This window comes from Haliotis cracherodii, unplaced genomic scaffold (assembly GCF_022045235.1).
Source record: "Haliotis cracherodii isolate W230 unplaced genomic scaffold, xgHalCrac1.p SCAF_2, whole genome shotgun sequence".
Classification (NCBI taxonomy): Eukaryota; Metazoa; Mollusca; class Gastropoda; order Lepetellida; family Haliotidae; genus Haliotis; species Haliotis cracherodii.
The window spans coordinates 31,624,538-31,639,546 of NW_027266275.1; the positions used below are offsets into that span (position 1 = coordinate 31,624,538).

At 35.6% G+C, this 15,009-nt stretch overlaps 2 protein-coding genes across 3 annotated transcripts; one reads left to right on the forward strand and one right to left on the reverse strand.

Moving 5' to 3' along the window:
• Positions 1-634: 634 nt before the first annotated feature.
• On the reverse strand, positions 635-9,185 carry LOC139469003 (meiotic recombination protein DMC1/LIM15 homolog). The gene is made up of 13 exons (XM_071251137.1): positions 9,135-9,185; positions 8,596-8,640; positions 7,846-7,896; positions 7,575-7,670; positions 7,239-7,321; positions 7,051-7,145; positions 5,014-5,086; positions 4,804-4,895; positions 3,239-3,312; positions 2,600-2,714; positions 2,126-2,186; positions 1,574-1,690; positions 635-704 (listed from the first exon to the last, which is right to left on the reverse strand). Exons 1-13 carry the CDS (start codon positions 9,183-9,185, stop codon positions 635-637), a joined length of 1,023 nt encoding a protein of 340 aa, XP_071107238.1.
• Positions 9,186-10,070: 885 nt separating this feature from the next.
• Positions 10,071-14,100, forward strand: LOC139469004 (NHP2-like protein 1). Of its 2 annotated transcripts, none has more exons than XM_071251139.1 (5): positions 10,071-10,189; positions 12,163-12,286; positions 12,587-12,690; positions 13,054-13,087; positions 13,782-14,100. In XM_071251139.1, the coding sequence occupies exons 1-5, from the start codon at positions 10,187-10,189 to the stop codon at positions 13,904-13,906; spliced, it is 390 nt and encodes a 129-aa protein (XP_071107240.1). In that variant the 5' UTR covers positions 10,071-10,186; the 3' UTR covers positions 13,907-14,100. The 2 variants fall into 2 exon arrangements, with proteins under 2 accessions (XP_071107240.1, XP_071107241.1); XM_071251140.1 differs by having other exon boundaries at positions 12,169-12,286.
• Positions 14,101-15,009: the final 909 nt, after the last annotated feature.

The window sequence follows — 15,009 nt, forward strand, 5'->3', positions numbered from 1 at the left end:
ATCCATCAACTAAACATTTTATCATGACTAAATGAGTACTGGACCTATATAAATGACATAAAGAGTAATATATGATAAATCAAATATTTATGTACATAATGAAACAGTTTATTTGTTTATGGGTTTCAACAAGAGTAAAAGAGTAACATTCTGTATGAAGAAATATATGAATTATTTCCTTTGTGGGGTAGTTAGGTAGCCTAGTGGTTAAAGTGTTTGCTCTTCATGCCAAAGACCTGAGTTCGATTTCCAGAATGTTTACAATGTGTGAAGCCCATTTCTGGTGTCCCTTGTCGTGATATTGCTGGAATATTGCTAAAGGCAGCTTAAAAAAATATTTACTCACTATTTCCTTTGCGGAAAATTTGGGGGACTGACTTACCACAATATGCCTTTCATATTTAAGAGAACAACTGAGACTATTACTCAAGGCCATCTTGACTGATGAAGGGCATTTAATAACATGAAATGCCCGTAAGGGGAGAAGTTCTGAGATTACACATACTCAGAACAGCATGGTAAATGGTAAATATTTGGGGTTTTTTAGTTTTAATTACATAACGTGATGTTCTTGTTCATTCATACAGGATATGATAATGTGTTTGCCTATTCATTTCACAGCAGAACCTTCAGACTATTCTTTCGAATCAATGATTCCTCCACCACTAATGGCAAATGTTGCTTCATTCTCCGGCAAATCAGGACTGAAAGAAATATATAACATATTAATCAGATGTTGTATTATTGTAGTTCAAAACCAATTCACTACAGTACTATTAGAAAAATACTTGTCTGCAAATATATATTAATACAATGGCCATTGCAATTGTGAATATGAATAACTGATTTTGAGATATAATCATTTAACCAGAAAAAGCTAGTCCTTATCCCCTATCAACCTTAGTGCATGCAAAGTACAAAGGGATATATTAAAGGGCGATAAATATAGCTATTGTTTGCACAGATATCAACAGTAACATAATCAATGAATGGAGAAACCCAATCCTCTATCAGTTGTAAAGAAACTGAACTTGTTTCCATAAGTAATCCAAAAATAATAAATTTTACAAGATCCTTTAGTCAATACAGGAGTGATGTTTCATCAAGTAGAACAGTTTTTGAGTTATGATCCTGAAATGTGGATGGACAAGTCAGATTGTTACAGGAATTAGTGCTTCAACTTGTATTGTGATCCTTAACACCTTTGTGACTTTATTGAAGATATTAACAAAATCATAAAAGATAAATAATTGGTATTTGTATTCATATATCTGCAAAAATGACAATGAACAAAGAAAATGGAAGAAACAAATTCAAGAAACCAAACTTATGAATCACTGTAAAGTAACGCTGATGAAACCGGGCATTCACAAAATGATTGAGCATGTCCTACCCTATCAGTATCACCCTTTGCAAGGTCACCATAAAGTTGACCTTCGTAAAGCATTAAGGCATTAAATATATACAATATAATATGTATTGGGAAGGTTGTATCAGTAATTTGTGATGCAGGTTACACATTAGCTCTTATTGGATTCTTAGTCTAAGTGAATTTGCCAAGTCTAAATCTTACCTGTCATATATTTTGGCTATCCTATTTTCAGCTCTTCCTTTTCTAAGACTTATTCTGACAGTAGATGCATGAGCAAGAATGTGGCCACCAATTGGTTTCTTTGGGTCAGCTTGAAACCTGAGGTAATGTAATGGACAGATGATCTATAATAATTGATGACTGATTGGTTCAAAAACTTGATAGTAATTGATTGTGTTAAAAATGTCATTTGATATTAAAATATGTATTCTAGGCATTCAACTAGTCATCAAATCTGTTCAAAATTACTCAGATTTTATATGTAATCAAAGATTCATTTTCATTTCAGAATACATCTTTTAAATCTTGGAAATTTGCATTAGATGTAGGTTCTGGAAAGCACCAGTCTTAATCAATGATTGATCAATTGCAAATGACCCACGATGAAATTGCAGCCAACTCAGAACATAAAATAATATATCAGTATATATATAAATTAATAGAACTGTGGATTGACCTTTGAATTGTTATTATACATACAAAATTAATCTTAATTAATCTTAATTCAATGTCTATTTTCTTTTGATAACTTACGACATGCCAGCTCCAGGATCTGATGTCATTTGATTCGTAACAAAAACTGCCACATTATACTCTGTGAAAAGAAAGGACAATCTGTACAAATTTCTATGCCACAGCAAAGCAATGGAGCAATCTATTCAAACAGGTGTTTGTAAACAAGTATGATGTTACAATGTACATGCAGGGATAATTCTAGGGTGGGGCCTTGTGCTTTTAGCCCCTAAATTTGAAAAAAGGCCACATTTTCAAATACAATGGGGCATTTTTACATTGTGCTGTGTGGGTGTACCTCTGGAATATTTTAAATTTTCACATAAAGGGCCCATGTCAGGAAATTACAAGAGTGACCCCTGTACATGTTAGGATTAAGGAAATTACTGCAACTACAGAGTACAATTACAATGAGATTTCATATATATTTCTCTCTCAGTCTCTCTCTGTGTCTCTCCCTCTTCTGCCAAACGTATTGTAGAAAACTGCTCTTACCCTCTGCAATTTTCTGCAGCCGAGACAGGAGTTGAGCCAGTTTCTGCTGTCTGTCAGCTAGTTCTCCTCTACCACTAAAATCTACTCGGAACAGTGCCATTATAGAATCCACTATCTGCAAGTTTGAAGAGTAGCTAGTGGTTGTAAAGCAGGAAGAAATCAGTTACAAAAACATATCTGTCACATGCAGGTGTGCACCATTACTCAGTACCAGATTTACACTAAGTTTCACAATGATAGGTACCTAAGCACACATTTGCTGCAAAAATGTAATTTCTTTTAACAGCATAACAGGCTATTTCCGCAGTGTACCAAAATCGTCTTTTTGCATCATTTAAAGTAAATTTTAGTGTCAATATTGGACAAGTAATAGGTAATCTAATGAAACAAAAGAAAATTTACTTAATTCAGTATTCTGACTATTAGCTTAAGTTGCAGACAAATGCTTGAACATTTTTATCAGTAAATTTTTATGATTAGGACTATTAATAGCTGATAATATCAGCTAAGACTGAAATCTGTTTAACTGAAATCTGTTAGCTATTTGCTTAAAACACAGAGTATCAGATTGTTTCCACATCAATGATATTCTGCAGAAATTTAGTAATCTTGGGTTTTCAACAAGAACAATTCACCAACCAGCAATTTGAATACACCAGGCTCTTCATAAAATTTTGCTGCAACAAAGTCTAGGAGCTCATACTGGTGTTCACCTAGTAATGCAAATGTATATATCATGAGGCTAATGATATTGGCGGCTGTAAATATGAGTGGTGGACCTTATTTACAAGTTTTAAGGTCCTCACATTTGAGGAAACAAAATATTAATGTATCTCCATGTGAATTACAATTCATGATAATATCTGAGAGATGTTTTATAGAAGTCAGTGGCTACATTATTTTACTGAAATTATATTCTTGGCATTAAAAGACATTTCTCACGGAAACAAAAGTGAAATTTAACTGCAATGAAGAGAAATGTGATGTCTCACTCTGCAGAAACAATGACATCACATTAGAATACAGTCATATAAAAGTATGGATGATAGTCATGTGTTGCTTGGTGCTGTAAACAGAGAAATCCTACAAGACAGTTGATTCCCTTTGATTATATACTCATCATCAAAAGAAATGCCAACCATTGAAACATGTGGAGAAGAACGTAAGTTAAGATTAGATGTTTCCAATGTGTACCAATTAATGACAACTAATTATCAGTCAAGTATTACCCCAGAGTGTCTTTATTCTTATCACAATATGCTGCACATGATTTCCAAACTCTACACGCTAATCTTGCACCAGACAAATGGTGCGTCTATATGGATCTGAAACGTCACACGTGCTGTGTTCATGAGCATTGGTTCACACAACATACCAGTATATTCGTTTGAGGATTGAACCAACTTAAAATCTTTTGAAAATGAGTAATTCTTTATATATTAACCAACATGTATGGTAATAGGGTTTCTTTTGGTAGTGAGTACAGTATACATCATGAATAGAGTATTCATATTGCCTTGCCAAATACAATGTTAATCTCTGAAATGACATGTTATGGAGAGATTAATAATAGTACAGTATATTGAAAAATATATAATATTTTGTATACAAATATTATAATATACAGATGTTCTATTATTTTACATGCCATAAGGGGCGGTCGGGTAGCCTAGTGGTTAAAGCGTTCGCTCGTCACACCGAAGACCCGGGTTCGATTCCCGACATGGGTACAATGTGTGAAGCCCATTTCGGGTGTACCCCGCCGTGATATTGCTGGAATATTGCTAAAAGCGGCGTTAAACCATACTCACTCACTCACTCACTACATGCCATAAGGCCACACATTTTTTATTTTTCGTTTCATGGGCCTGCCGTCCCTACTGAAAAGCAGCTGGAAAAGAAATAAAAATAAAAGTCTTCCACCAGTAATATAGACCCTCTTATACAATATAAAATGTTATATATAAATTCCATGTCTGCATGACTATCAGTGATTCAAGAAGGCACCTTCAGTTTTAAATCCACGGCAGAATGACTTTCATATAAATATATAAATGACTGACATAGCTATTTATTTTTATTGTAATTTCAACCGACCTTGTGTGGAAAAGCGAGAATAACTCCGTGAAAAAGAAAATTTAAAAAGTGTGGCCTAAAAGCTGATCTTGTTCACATATGCATTAAAGGCATATTGTAATACTTACTTGTGTATGCCCTTGCATACAAAACATTATCCAGTACAGCACTCTGGTCAAGATTAAATCTGTCGGCAATGTCCCGTAATCTGTCAGGTCGACTGTAGTCATAAAGGATTTTAAACATTAATACTTTGACATGCTTTATATTAACCAAACTGAAACATTTCTTAAATATACACGATTACAGTTTATAATCAGTTGTAAGTCAAAGGATACAAAGTGTTTTCTGTGTCAATGAAGACAACTTTTCCTCCACAATAACCTTTGGCTCCTGGTAGCTGAGATGTTACTGAAAATATACAAGAACACTGATAAACTCCTGAGATCAATTGCTTCAATTGTTTACATTTCAGCACATTGATGCCACAGACTCTTTGTACATAATAATTGGGTCACAGTTACAATATACAGGCTCATTTTTGTTCACTATAGTATAAGAATTTAGAGATTGACAATTAAATGTCTATTTGTAGATTGAGTGAGTGAGTTAGGTTAAACCCCGCTTTTTATTCCAGTTATATTACGGCGTGTCAGCTTAATGTCGGAGGAAAGCCCGGTCTATTTATAGATAGGAGTGCATTAAATTTATGGGTATTCAGATGCATATGATATAAAGTTTGAATATAAATCTGTCGTAAATGTGTTATGCAGGACACACAAGCAGAAAATCAAACTTGTCTTCCACAGTTTTAGAAGAGTAAATTTTACGGTATCTCTTATTACGGGGAGTATTATTTCTTCTGCCAGTTTCAATTTCAAGTCAGTGTGAACTGCATTTAAATCCAGATAAGCATGTGCGAAATTTACAAGTTAATATTATACAAGTTAAATACTCTTCACAGTTTCAAGATGTCCTACATTGGGAATAGAATGACATTTTTTAACTTTGTTGTAAATCACTGACCCACAACTGTTGGAAATGATCTATTAAATGTTTAAACTTTGGTCATTTCCCAGAGCTTGTGAAAGCCATACATCACCAAAACCAAGAGAAATCAGTGTTTATCTTTTGTTTGTGACCCAGTTAGTCTTACCATTACTGTCATACAATACTACCATACTGCAACATTTCTTCAATAAGCATGTACATGGCATATGTGATAAACGTAACCAGTACTTAAATGCTTTCATCATTGCATTTATATAGATGGGAAATCTACCACTTTCATCCAAAACAGCATTACTTGATTACAGACGTTTAAAACAATTTCGACACATATAAATGAATTTTATCAAAATCTTCCATTTAATCAAAGAACTGAAACAAGATAGGACATAAGACACATCCCTGTCTAATACCTAAATTACTTTCAAATTTATCTGATATTATGTTATTGCTTTTTACACATGCTTTGATGCTACCATAAATAGTTTTTAGCATACTACCCATCTTACCACTGATCCCTCTTTTTTCTAAAACCTCCCACTATGGATAACAACTTCTTTATTTGCTGTAAAGGCGACGTTTCAGTATAGATCCTTAGACCATTGCCACGCAAGGCCTTGCTTCACAATGGTACAAGGATCTATACGAAACATTGCCTTTACAGTAAATAAAGAAGTTGTTATCCATAAATTATCTCTACTTTGGTTGAATACCCTTTCCTAAACCCAGTTTGACACTCCAGCCCTCTAAGTTCATTTTTTTTGTTAGGTAGCCAAGCGGCTCCTAACATGAATATTTTAGGAGCCAAACCTATGTTTTTAGGAGCCAACAGATATTGTCGCCAGTCATGTTTACTATTAGGTAGACAAGTGGCGAGCAGTAGATATAAATTTAGGTCGCCAATCATAGACTTAAGTTGCATTTGGCAACCTAAATGGTTCCTACTCAGAGAGCTGCACTTTGATATTTTATTGAATACATCAGAATACCACTCTATCATTAAGAATAGATGTAAATACCTTAGACAGAATACTCAACACAGTAATTGCCCTGTAGTTATCCTTTTCCAAGAAGGACCATTTCTTATGCACTGGGATAATAATCCTTGTGTCCCAATCTTTTGGGAAAATACATTAACATACAGTTAAATATAATTTCCAAATGAGGAACAATAGTGGTTAATGCTACTTAAGAAACTCTGGCAAAATGTTATCTGTACATGGAGATTTAGTTTTTCAGTTTATTAGTACTGTCACATATGTACGATTTATTTATCAGTGCATCTAAAATGTCAAAATGAAACAGCATTGACACCATTCTTTGTTGTAGCCAAAAATATATAATTTCAAAATAAAAAAGATCCTCACCACACAAAGTATGTGAAATCTGTGTTTTCCCTGTTCTGAACTCTCCAAAGGCTTCTGTGATTGCCATACTTTCTACTCCTCCTCCTAGCAGTTTACTGTTTCAAAACAAAACAAGGGAGTAATTATTATTTAATTCCTTACATCAATAATTTATGTCTCAGAAAACAATTCTCAGTCACCCAACATACTCTAACTCTTGACTCCCTGTTGAAACCTTGAACACTTCTTTTCGTTTGTCAGCATACTGTAAAGCTGTGAGAAATCCTGGATCCTGTGAAATGGGAAATATATACTCAGTGGAATACCCTGCTCAGAATATCTGAAAACATAAAATTGATTCACAAAACTCTTTACAAAAAATACTTTCTTGGTAATATTTTTTAAGCATCAGTTTAAAAAAATTGTACTGTTTTATGTATGTTTTCTAACTCAATATATTTCATAAGACTAGGGCTATATAAGTGGGTAAATCTATATACCCAGCACAAAGTGGCATGGTGATGGCACACAAGAATATTGTTTACCACAAGCTTTGCAGCTGCCTCTTTGATCTTTTCCATCTTTGCTTCTGATATACCTTTGATGGTACACAGTTTCTTTCTTGTCGTCATTTGAATACCCTGAAAAAGTTATGGTGTAAATGAAAGCAATGCTACCTTGTTCACAAGGTCTTAAGACAATCACTGATCAGCTTGTCTGAGATTGTATCTTCTATTCAAAATGTTAAGGAAAACATTCCAAATATCATGTAATTCATTAAATAACACAAAAAGTAAATGAAATAGTTGTTCTTACCTTGATTGTGCATATTCCTGCTTGTTTTAGTTTCTTGATATCAGCGACATTCTAAATATGAAATAAAAATTGAATATTTCCTTTTAGGTTCAAAATAAAATAAAAGTTATTAAAAAAACAAACACATTGTATATCCCAATAAAAACATGATTTCTCTACAAGTCTGAAACTGCTAACATTACCAAACTCGACAAAATCTTCAGGACGTTTTGGGCAATCAGTCAATGTCCAAGAAAATGAATCGATCTAAAATCCTGCAAATGTTCACAAACTGTATGACTCAAAACTAATTGTTAATGAAAGTCAAACTAAACTGTAACTTAAAATAAAATATTAATCATATATTCTATATTATACTAAAATCAAAGGTTTGTGGGCATCAAATACTTATTTCAGGTGTCAAGTTTGATAAAGGTGTTAGTATCTGTACCGACATTCCACAATAAAAGAACACAAATAAAATAAAAATCATTAAATGAATCCTGTCTTTATGTTTTATTGTCGGTTTACATTAGATATGGCTGCAAATGGAGGGAATTTTACAACCATGTAACAGGGTTCACTCTAGGAATTTTCTGATATGGGCCCTTTGTGTGAAAATTTTAAATATTCAATAGGTACGCCCATACAGCACAATGTTAAAATGCTCCATTGTATTTGAAAATGTGGGCCTTTTTTCAAAGTTAGAGGTTAAAAGCACATGACCCCACCCTTGAATTATCATTGATGTAAAAAATGTCATGCACTTACTATGCCATGATTCTGCAGCTGATCAATATCAAGAAATATAGATTCCTGAAACAAGAACATGCTTTGAGTACATGCATAGTGGTGTCTTTGGCATTCAGAAAGTTCACATTTCAGGGTTTATAATTTGATTAGTGTTATCTGGATTTATTACATGATAACATTCAATCACCAGTCAAATTGATGAGGGAAGTATTCAGGCTTGCAAAAAGACACAGGTGAGAAATTGTCACTGTTCCCTGCTGTGCACACTGTGACTTTGACAGAGTAAAATAATAATACATAAAATGACAGCATGATAATGACAGCAAAATGATGTTTACATTTTCATAATTGATATCTATGGATTGAATTGCAAGATAATGAAATTCAAGGCAACAAAGTTTAGCAGGATGTGGTTTATTTCAAGAGACCCATTTCCATGAAAATATTTGACTTTCTATATTCAACCTTGTGCAGTGTAAAATACACAGCTTGATACTTGAAATGTTGTAGCCAAGTAGTTTGTTCTCTTTCTTTATTTTATTATTCCAGATACCAACCTCCTCATCTGAAGCAACTTCTTCTTCCACTACTTGATCTTGAGCTTCCATCCTCTGGAAGTGTTTAAGATGAAACATGTAGAAACGAAGACTGTTAGTCTATCAGTCATAATCATCTGTGTCAAAAACTTTAGTACTAAACTGAACTTGGCTCTTACCATAATATTCAGCAGATGTTAGTGTTATCATTTGCACAGTTAGTAGTGGCACAACTAAACTCCTGCGTTGGACTTGGGTCTCAAGTTGTAGACTGCAGTCAGTTATGTTAATCACTATTCTAGCATAATAGAAATCTGTGCAGAAAAAGTATGTGAAGGGCCAAAACCTAGGCCTATAAAATATGTATGCATATAGTTATTCCATCATATATTATGTAAGGCGATGCCTAATGTGAGCAGTGTGAAAAAGGACAAGGTTTCTAAGAGCCCTTTTAGTCAACAAGATCTTGTTTTTCTTAAAAAATTAGCAGTTATTTAGTCCTTATGAAAATTACGACATGATCAGTTGAATAAGAATTAGACTTGATTCCTCAGGCCTATCTGATAATCAAATTAGTATATGTTCATCAAATAGGCCTATAAATGCTGAATATACGTATTGATGTACATCGTTTTAACAATGTCATTATTTATTTTCTTCTAATAAAGTTGTGATACGTTCAAAAGTAATAGCACGTTACCTATGAGTTCCCGTTGTCGCTTTCGGAAAACGTCGTCTGCTCTGTTTTGATCACGTGATCACCCGAAAGACAGGTGCGCATTTCTTGAACATTACAAGATATAATTATCTACTCGTAGGCTTGTGGTATAATTATAAATTTATTATGACATTTGTAACTAGCAAATCTTTCGTATGAATTTAGTCAGAATATATATTCAAAAATATATATCTGCGTAACTGCTATTTATTAGTTCCTGTTTTCAAACGCATGCGCAAGATATTTGTGTTTTGAGAAAGCACGTGGTGATCAGCAATCCTCCGTGAAGCGAATATCGCAGAGAGGAGTTGATTTTTGTTTTATTTGATTGAAAAGTTAATCGTCTGTGTTTAAAATGGTAAGTATTGTTCAAACATATACTAATTTGTACATGACGACGTTGTATTGTACATTATTTAGAAGTATGTTTTCAAAAGAACCTCTGTTTTCGCGTAGGCAAAAAAGATGACTATAAAACACACCTGTGCACAGATACTATTTTATCTTATAGACGCTATGCTATTAGTTATCATTATCATGTATTTAAAAATACATACATAAAATAACTAATAATATTATCTTCTGGGCGCCTATTATAGCGTTCTTGAACTGTTCAGCCTCTCATAATTTATCATCCGAACCAAAATTTGATAAAATACTTTTACCCGAAGGATGAGAAATTGGAAGTTTATGAAATAAATTTGGTAACGTTTATGGTCAATAATTTACCGATGACCCAACGAAATCTTAAAAATAAACTTTTTAAGTTACTACTAAAATGTAAAATTCATTTGAGAAATTGTCATGAGTACACCGGCATTGTTCTGTGTAACGAGTAATCATTAACTGCTATTGATATGTATATAACGCAGAAGAAGTCATTGTCGGCATGGGTACTACAGATATGTACCAGCGCCGAAGTCAGAAAAGAACAGTACCCTACGAATCTACGATGTGTCTATTCCGCATACCTGTTCCTTGACTCTGAAAATGGAAGATTTTCTTCAGTTTCTGGATCGAAACTGTCATACTGTTGTTTGAAATGTATTCCAACATGCTATATAAAATACGAGCATTCACAGTGCAGGATTCACTCCAGGAATTTCCTAACATGGACCCTTTATGCGAAAATTTCAAATATTCCAGAGATACACTTGCCCATACAGCTAAATGTTAAAATGCCCCATTGTATTTGACAATGTGGGCCCTTTTTCAAAATTTAGGGGCTAAAAGCACAAGGCCCCACCGTAGAAATATCCCTGACAGTGATATACATACAGTACTCTTATATTCTGTGATGCAAAGCATTATCCAGCATGGAGTTGTAATCATGTAAACCAGAACTGATTTCAGATTGAGGAATATGGACACATCTAGGGTACCAGGTACTGTTCTGTATTCCGATTGTGCCTAGGGTATGTATCTATATACATACAGATATACCTGTGCCAACAACAACCACTTCAGGCATAATAACCCATCCCAATCATTCAAATGTTGTGCCCTGTATGGATTCTGAGTTGGAATAGGTACCCAGCAAACGACTTAATGAATAGCATGAATAGGGGGTTCAGACCCAGTGACATGGTTCATTGCATGTCAATCACTGGTTTGTCTATGTCTGTGTTTAAAATACAAAAAATAAATCTAGATCACACAATTGCTCCATTGCTTTCACACAGCACTAAGAATATAGATGAAAAAATACAAAAACCTAGACCAAAGGTCATATTATGTAAACCCTATGTGTGTGATTGCCCAAAGTAGCATCATCTTGCGTACCTGTATGCCTTTTTGATCTTTATTTACTGATCAACATGATCTAAGGCAGGCATCATGTATGCATGCTTAGCATGCTTATTGTGTCTGTAGCATGTATTGGTGTTTTGAGCTTCAATACCAATAGACTGGACCAAAAGGAAGTATATTTAATACTCAAAGAAAACTATTTTGTTTGTTGTTTTACACCGCACTCAGCAATATTTCAGCTATATGACGACAGTCTGTAAATAATCCAGTCTTGACCAGTCAATCTAGTGATTGACATCATGAGAATTGATCCACACAATTGGGATACAATGACATGCATCAACCACGTCAGCGAGTCTGGCCACCCAATCCCATTAGTTGTCTCTTACGACAAGCATATAGTTGCCTTTTATGGCAAGCATTGGTTACTGAATACATATTCTACCCTGGATCTTCACGGGTCCAAAAAAAATGATAAAGTAAGTAAACATGAAATGCTCAATAGCTTTTTACATTAATTGGAGTCCCAATATAGCTGGAATATTGCTATGGTGTTAAACAACAGTACAAACTATTAAAAAGTTTCAGGCAGAGGAAGTTAACCCCAAGGCTTACCCCCTGGCTGATGCCAAGCTGACCCAGGATATCCTGGACCTGGTCCAACAGGCAGCTAACTACAAGCAGCTGAAGAAGGGGGCCAATGAAGGTACGCTTCTACTGTTAACTGTCATATTGAGTTGCGTAGGGGATTTTTGTGGTCATTTTCAGAAGCTGATATTCAGCCCAAGCTCTACAGCAGTTGTAGTTAAATAATTCACAAGTTGAAAAGACAATTCCGATTTATTTTTCATTTTTATGATTTTCTTGATATTTGTGGATACAGAATGTATCATTTAACAAATTACAGCAAGAATTGATTTCAGTTTGATTGAGTATATTATACCCTGCAATACATTCATGTTGGACAGTTGAAATCGACATTGTCTCATTTTGCTTTTGTTTCCAGCTACTAAGACATTGAATCGTGGTATATCCGAGTTCATTGTGATGGCTGCTGATGCTGAGCCTCTGGAGATTCTCCTCCATCTGCCTCTGCTGTGTGAAGACAAGGTGGGTTGCCATCTACGTGAGGACGCTCTCCAGAGTTAGAACATCTTTCCTGGGTGTGATTGACCCTACTTACACATTCTGCCTTATTTTTGTCCCTTTTCAAGTGTAATTGCGAACCGACTTGACTTTATATATGCACAGCTGCCCTTGCCTCTCTTTATCTTACAGAGGTTCATTGTCTGTAATCATTGTTCTAAACTTCAGATGTTGCAAAATAGTGCATACATTGGCAGTTTCCAGGTAACTTTTCTCACTGATTTTTATAACAATGTATTACAATATAAGTGTTCTTGTAGTCCTATTAAGTCATATTTGACACTGTATACATGCATGGGTGCTTATGATGTTACCTTGCTGTTTCAGAATGTGCCATACGTGTTCTGCCGATCTAAGCAGGGTAGGTAGTCAGCAGTGAATCTATGTTCACATTGTTTTATGTATCCTCAATTATTCAGTGTATCATGTCTCAATTCTATTACCTTTACCCGTAACCCAATCACCTCAATGCAGGAAACATAACCAGCCCTACCTCTAAGGACTGACTCGGCACTCTCCCTTTGTTGGGGCACGGGCGGCCCAGTCGTCTAAGGCGCCGCGATTTGCTATGCAGAGTTGCGTCCCTTGGACATGCCAGAAACCTATGATTTGGGGTTCGAATCCCGGTTTGCCCCGATTATGTTTCTAGGTTTGTTGGCGCCATATCCATGCTCATGGGTTTCACCGAAGTTGTAAACGTCTGAGACGTACATTACTTTGGGCTGCCTCCCACATTATGCTGACATGCCGCGATATGACTGGAATACTGTTAAAAGCGGCCTAAAACCTTACTCACTCCCCCTCTGTTTTTGAAATCACAACCCAATCAAAATGCCTCTTCTGAACGAGAGTTTGGCAAAGATCAACATTCACAGCTCTGTCCGAGCAAAATCTTGATGTAATTAAACAAATAAAAGACTTATGAATGATGCACTTACATTGCTTTATGCTGTTTGAGTATAAAATAGATTTTGCGTTTTGTTTGTTGAGGGGTATTGTGGAACTGTTACAGGCCTGACCTGACCTAAACTCTAACCTGCATTTGTATGTTTCAGCCTTGGGTCGTGCGTGTGGTGTTTCTCGCCCAGTCATTGCGTGCTCAGTGGTGGCGAAGGAGAGCTCATTGATCAGCACCCAGATTAATCAGGCCAAGCTCAACATTGAGAAGCTTCTCATCTGAGCCAAAAATTGACTTCCCTTGGCTCAGGTTTTATTTATACCAGTATTGGTATATGGTCTCTGCAGTATGGTATACTGAACTGATAAAGAAGAATTTATTTGGGTGTTTTATACAAGCAATGTATATTGATACCAGTTTGATTTTATCATTTTCTTGTAGATAATGTCATCATCATAATAAAAAGTGAAACAGTCGGCAACATTCTTTGGGTTTTTTTAAAGTGAGTTGCTGTGAGATTTGTTTGTTGGTTGTCAATGCCACACTCCGCAATATTCCAGCTATTTGATGGCGTTCTGTCAATAATAGTCTGGACCAGCCAATCCAGTGTTTGACATTACATGGTGATTTGTGCAATTGGGATCAGATGACATGAACCAATCAAGTCAGCAAGCCTGACCACCTGGTCTTGTTAGTCACCTTAGACTGCCTCTGGTCTAGTGGTAGCGCATCCGCCTAGAGAGTGGAAGGTCCAGGGTTCGTACCAAAAGAAGTTAAAGATGATACTTGTTGTTTCCCTGTCTGACGCTCGGCATTAAGGGGCTGAAACAAGTACTGGTCGGCTTGGAATCCGTATACTGTGTCAGAGTGGGGTATTCATGTTAAACTGTGGCATGGTATCTCAGCGAGCTAGCACTATAAATCGGCATCAGTATGGACTAGTACGAGCAGCCACACACACGGTGCATGTTGCTAAGCTCCTTAGTGCCTTGGTACCCATCCTTTAGAAAAGGAATAGAGAAAAGTGTCAGTATTTAGTATTGTCAGTTGATGGACACGGCCAGAAACAGCCTGCAGCACAGTAAGTTTATATGTACCCGGGGTACTACTCAAAACAAGGCGACTATGCTTGTTGTAAAAGGCGACTAAGAGGATCGGGTGGTCAGACTCGCTGACTTGATTGATGTCATCGGTCCCAATTGCGTTGATCGATGCTCATGATATTAATCACTGGTGTGTCTGGTCCAGACTCGATTATTTACAGACCGCTGGAATACTGCTGGGTCCGGTGTTAAACAACAAACAAACAACTCAAAACAAATTGTGGGTGGATCCACATTTCACCAAGCATGAACAAATGTGTGCAATCAATTGCATTTTTCTAC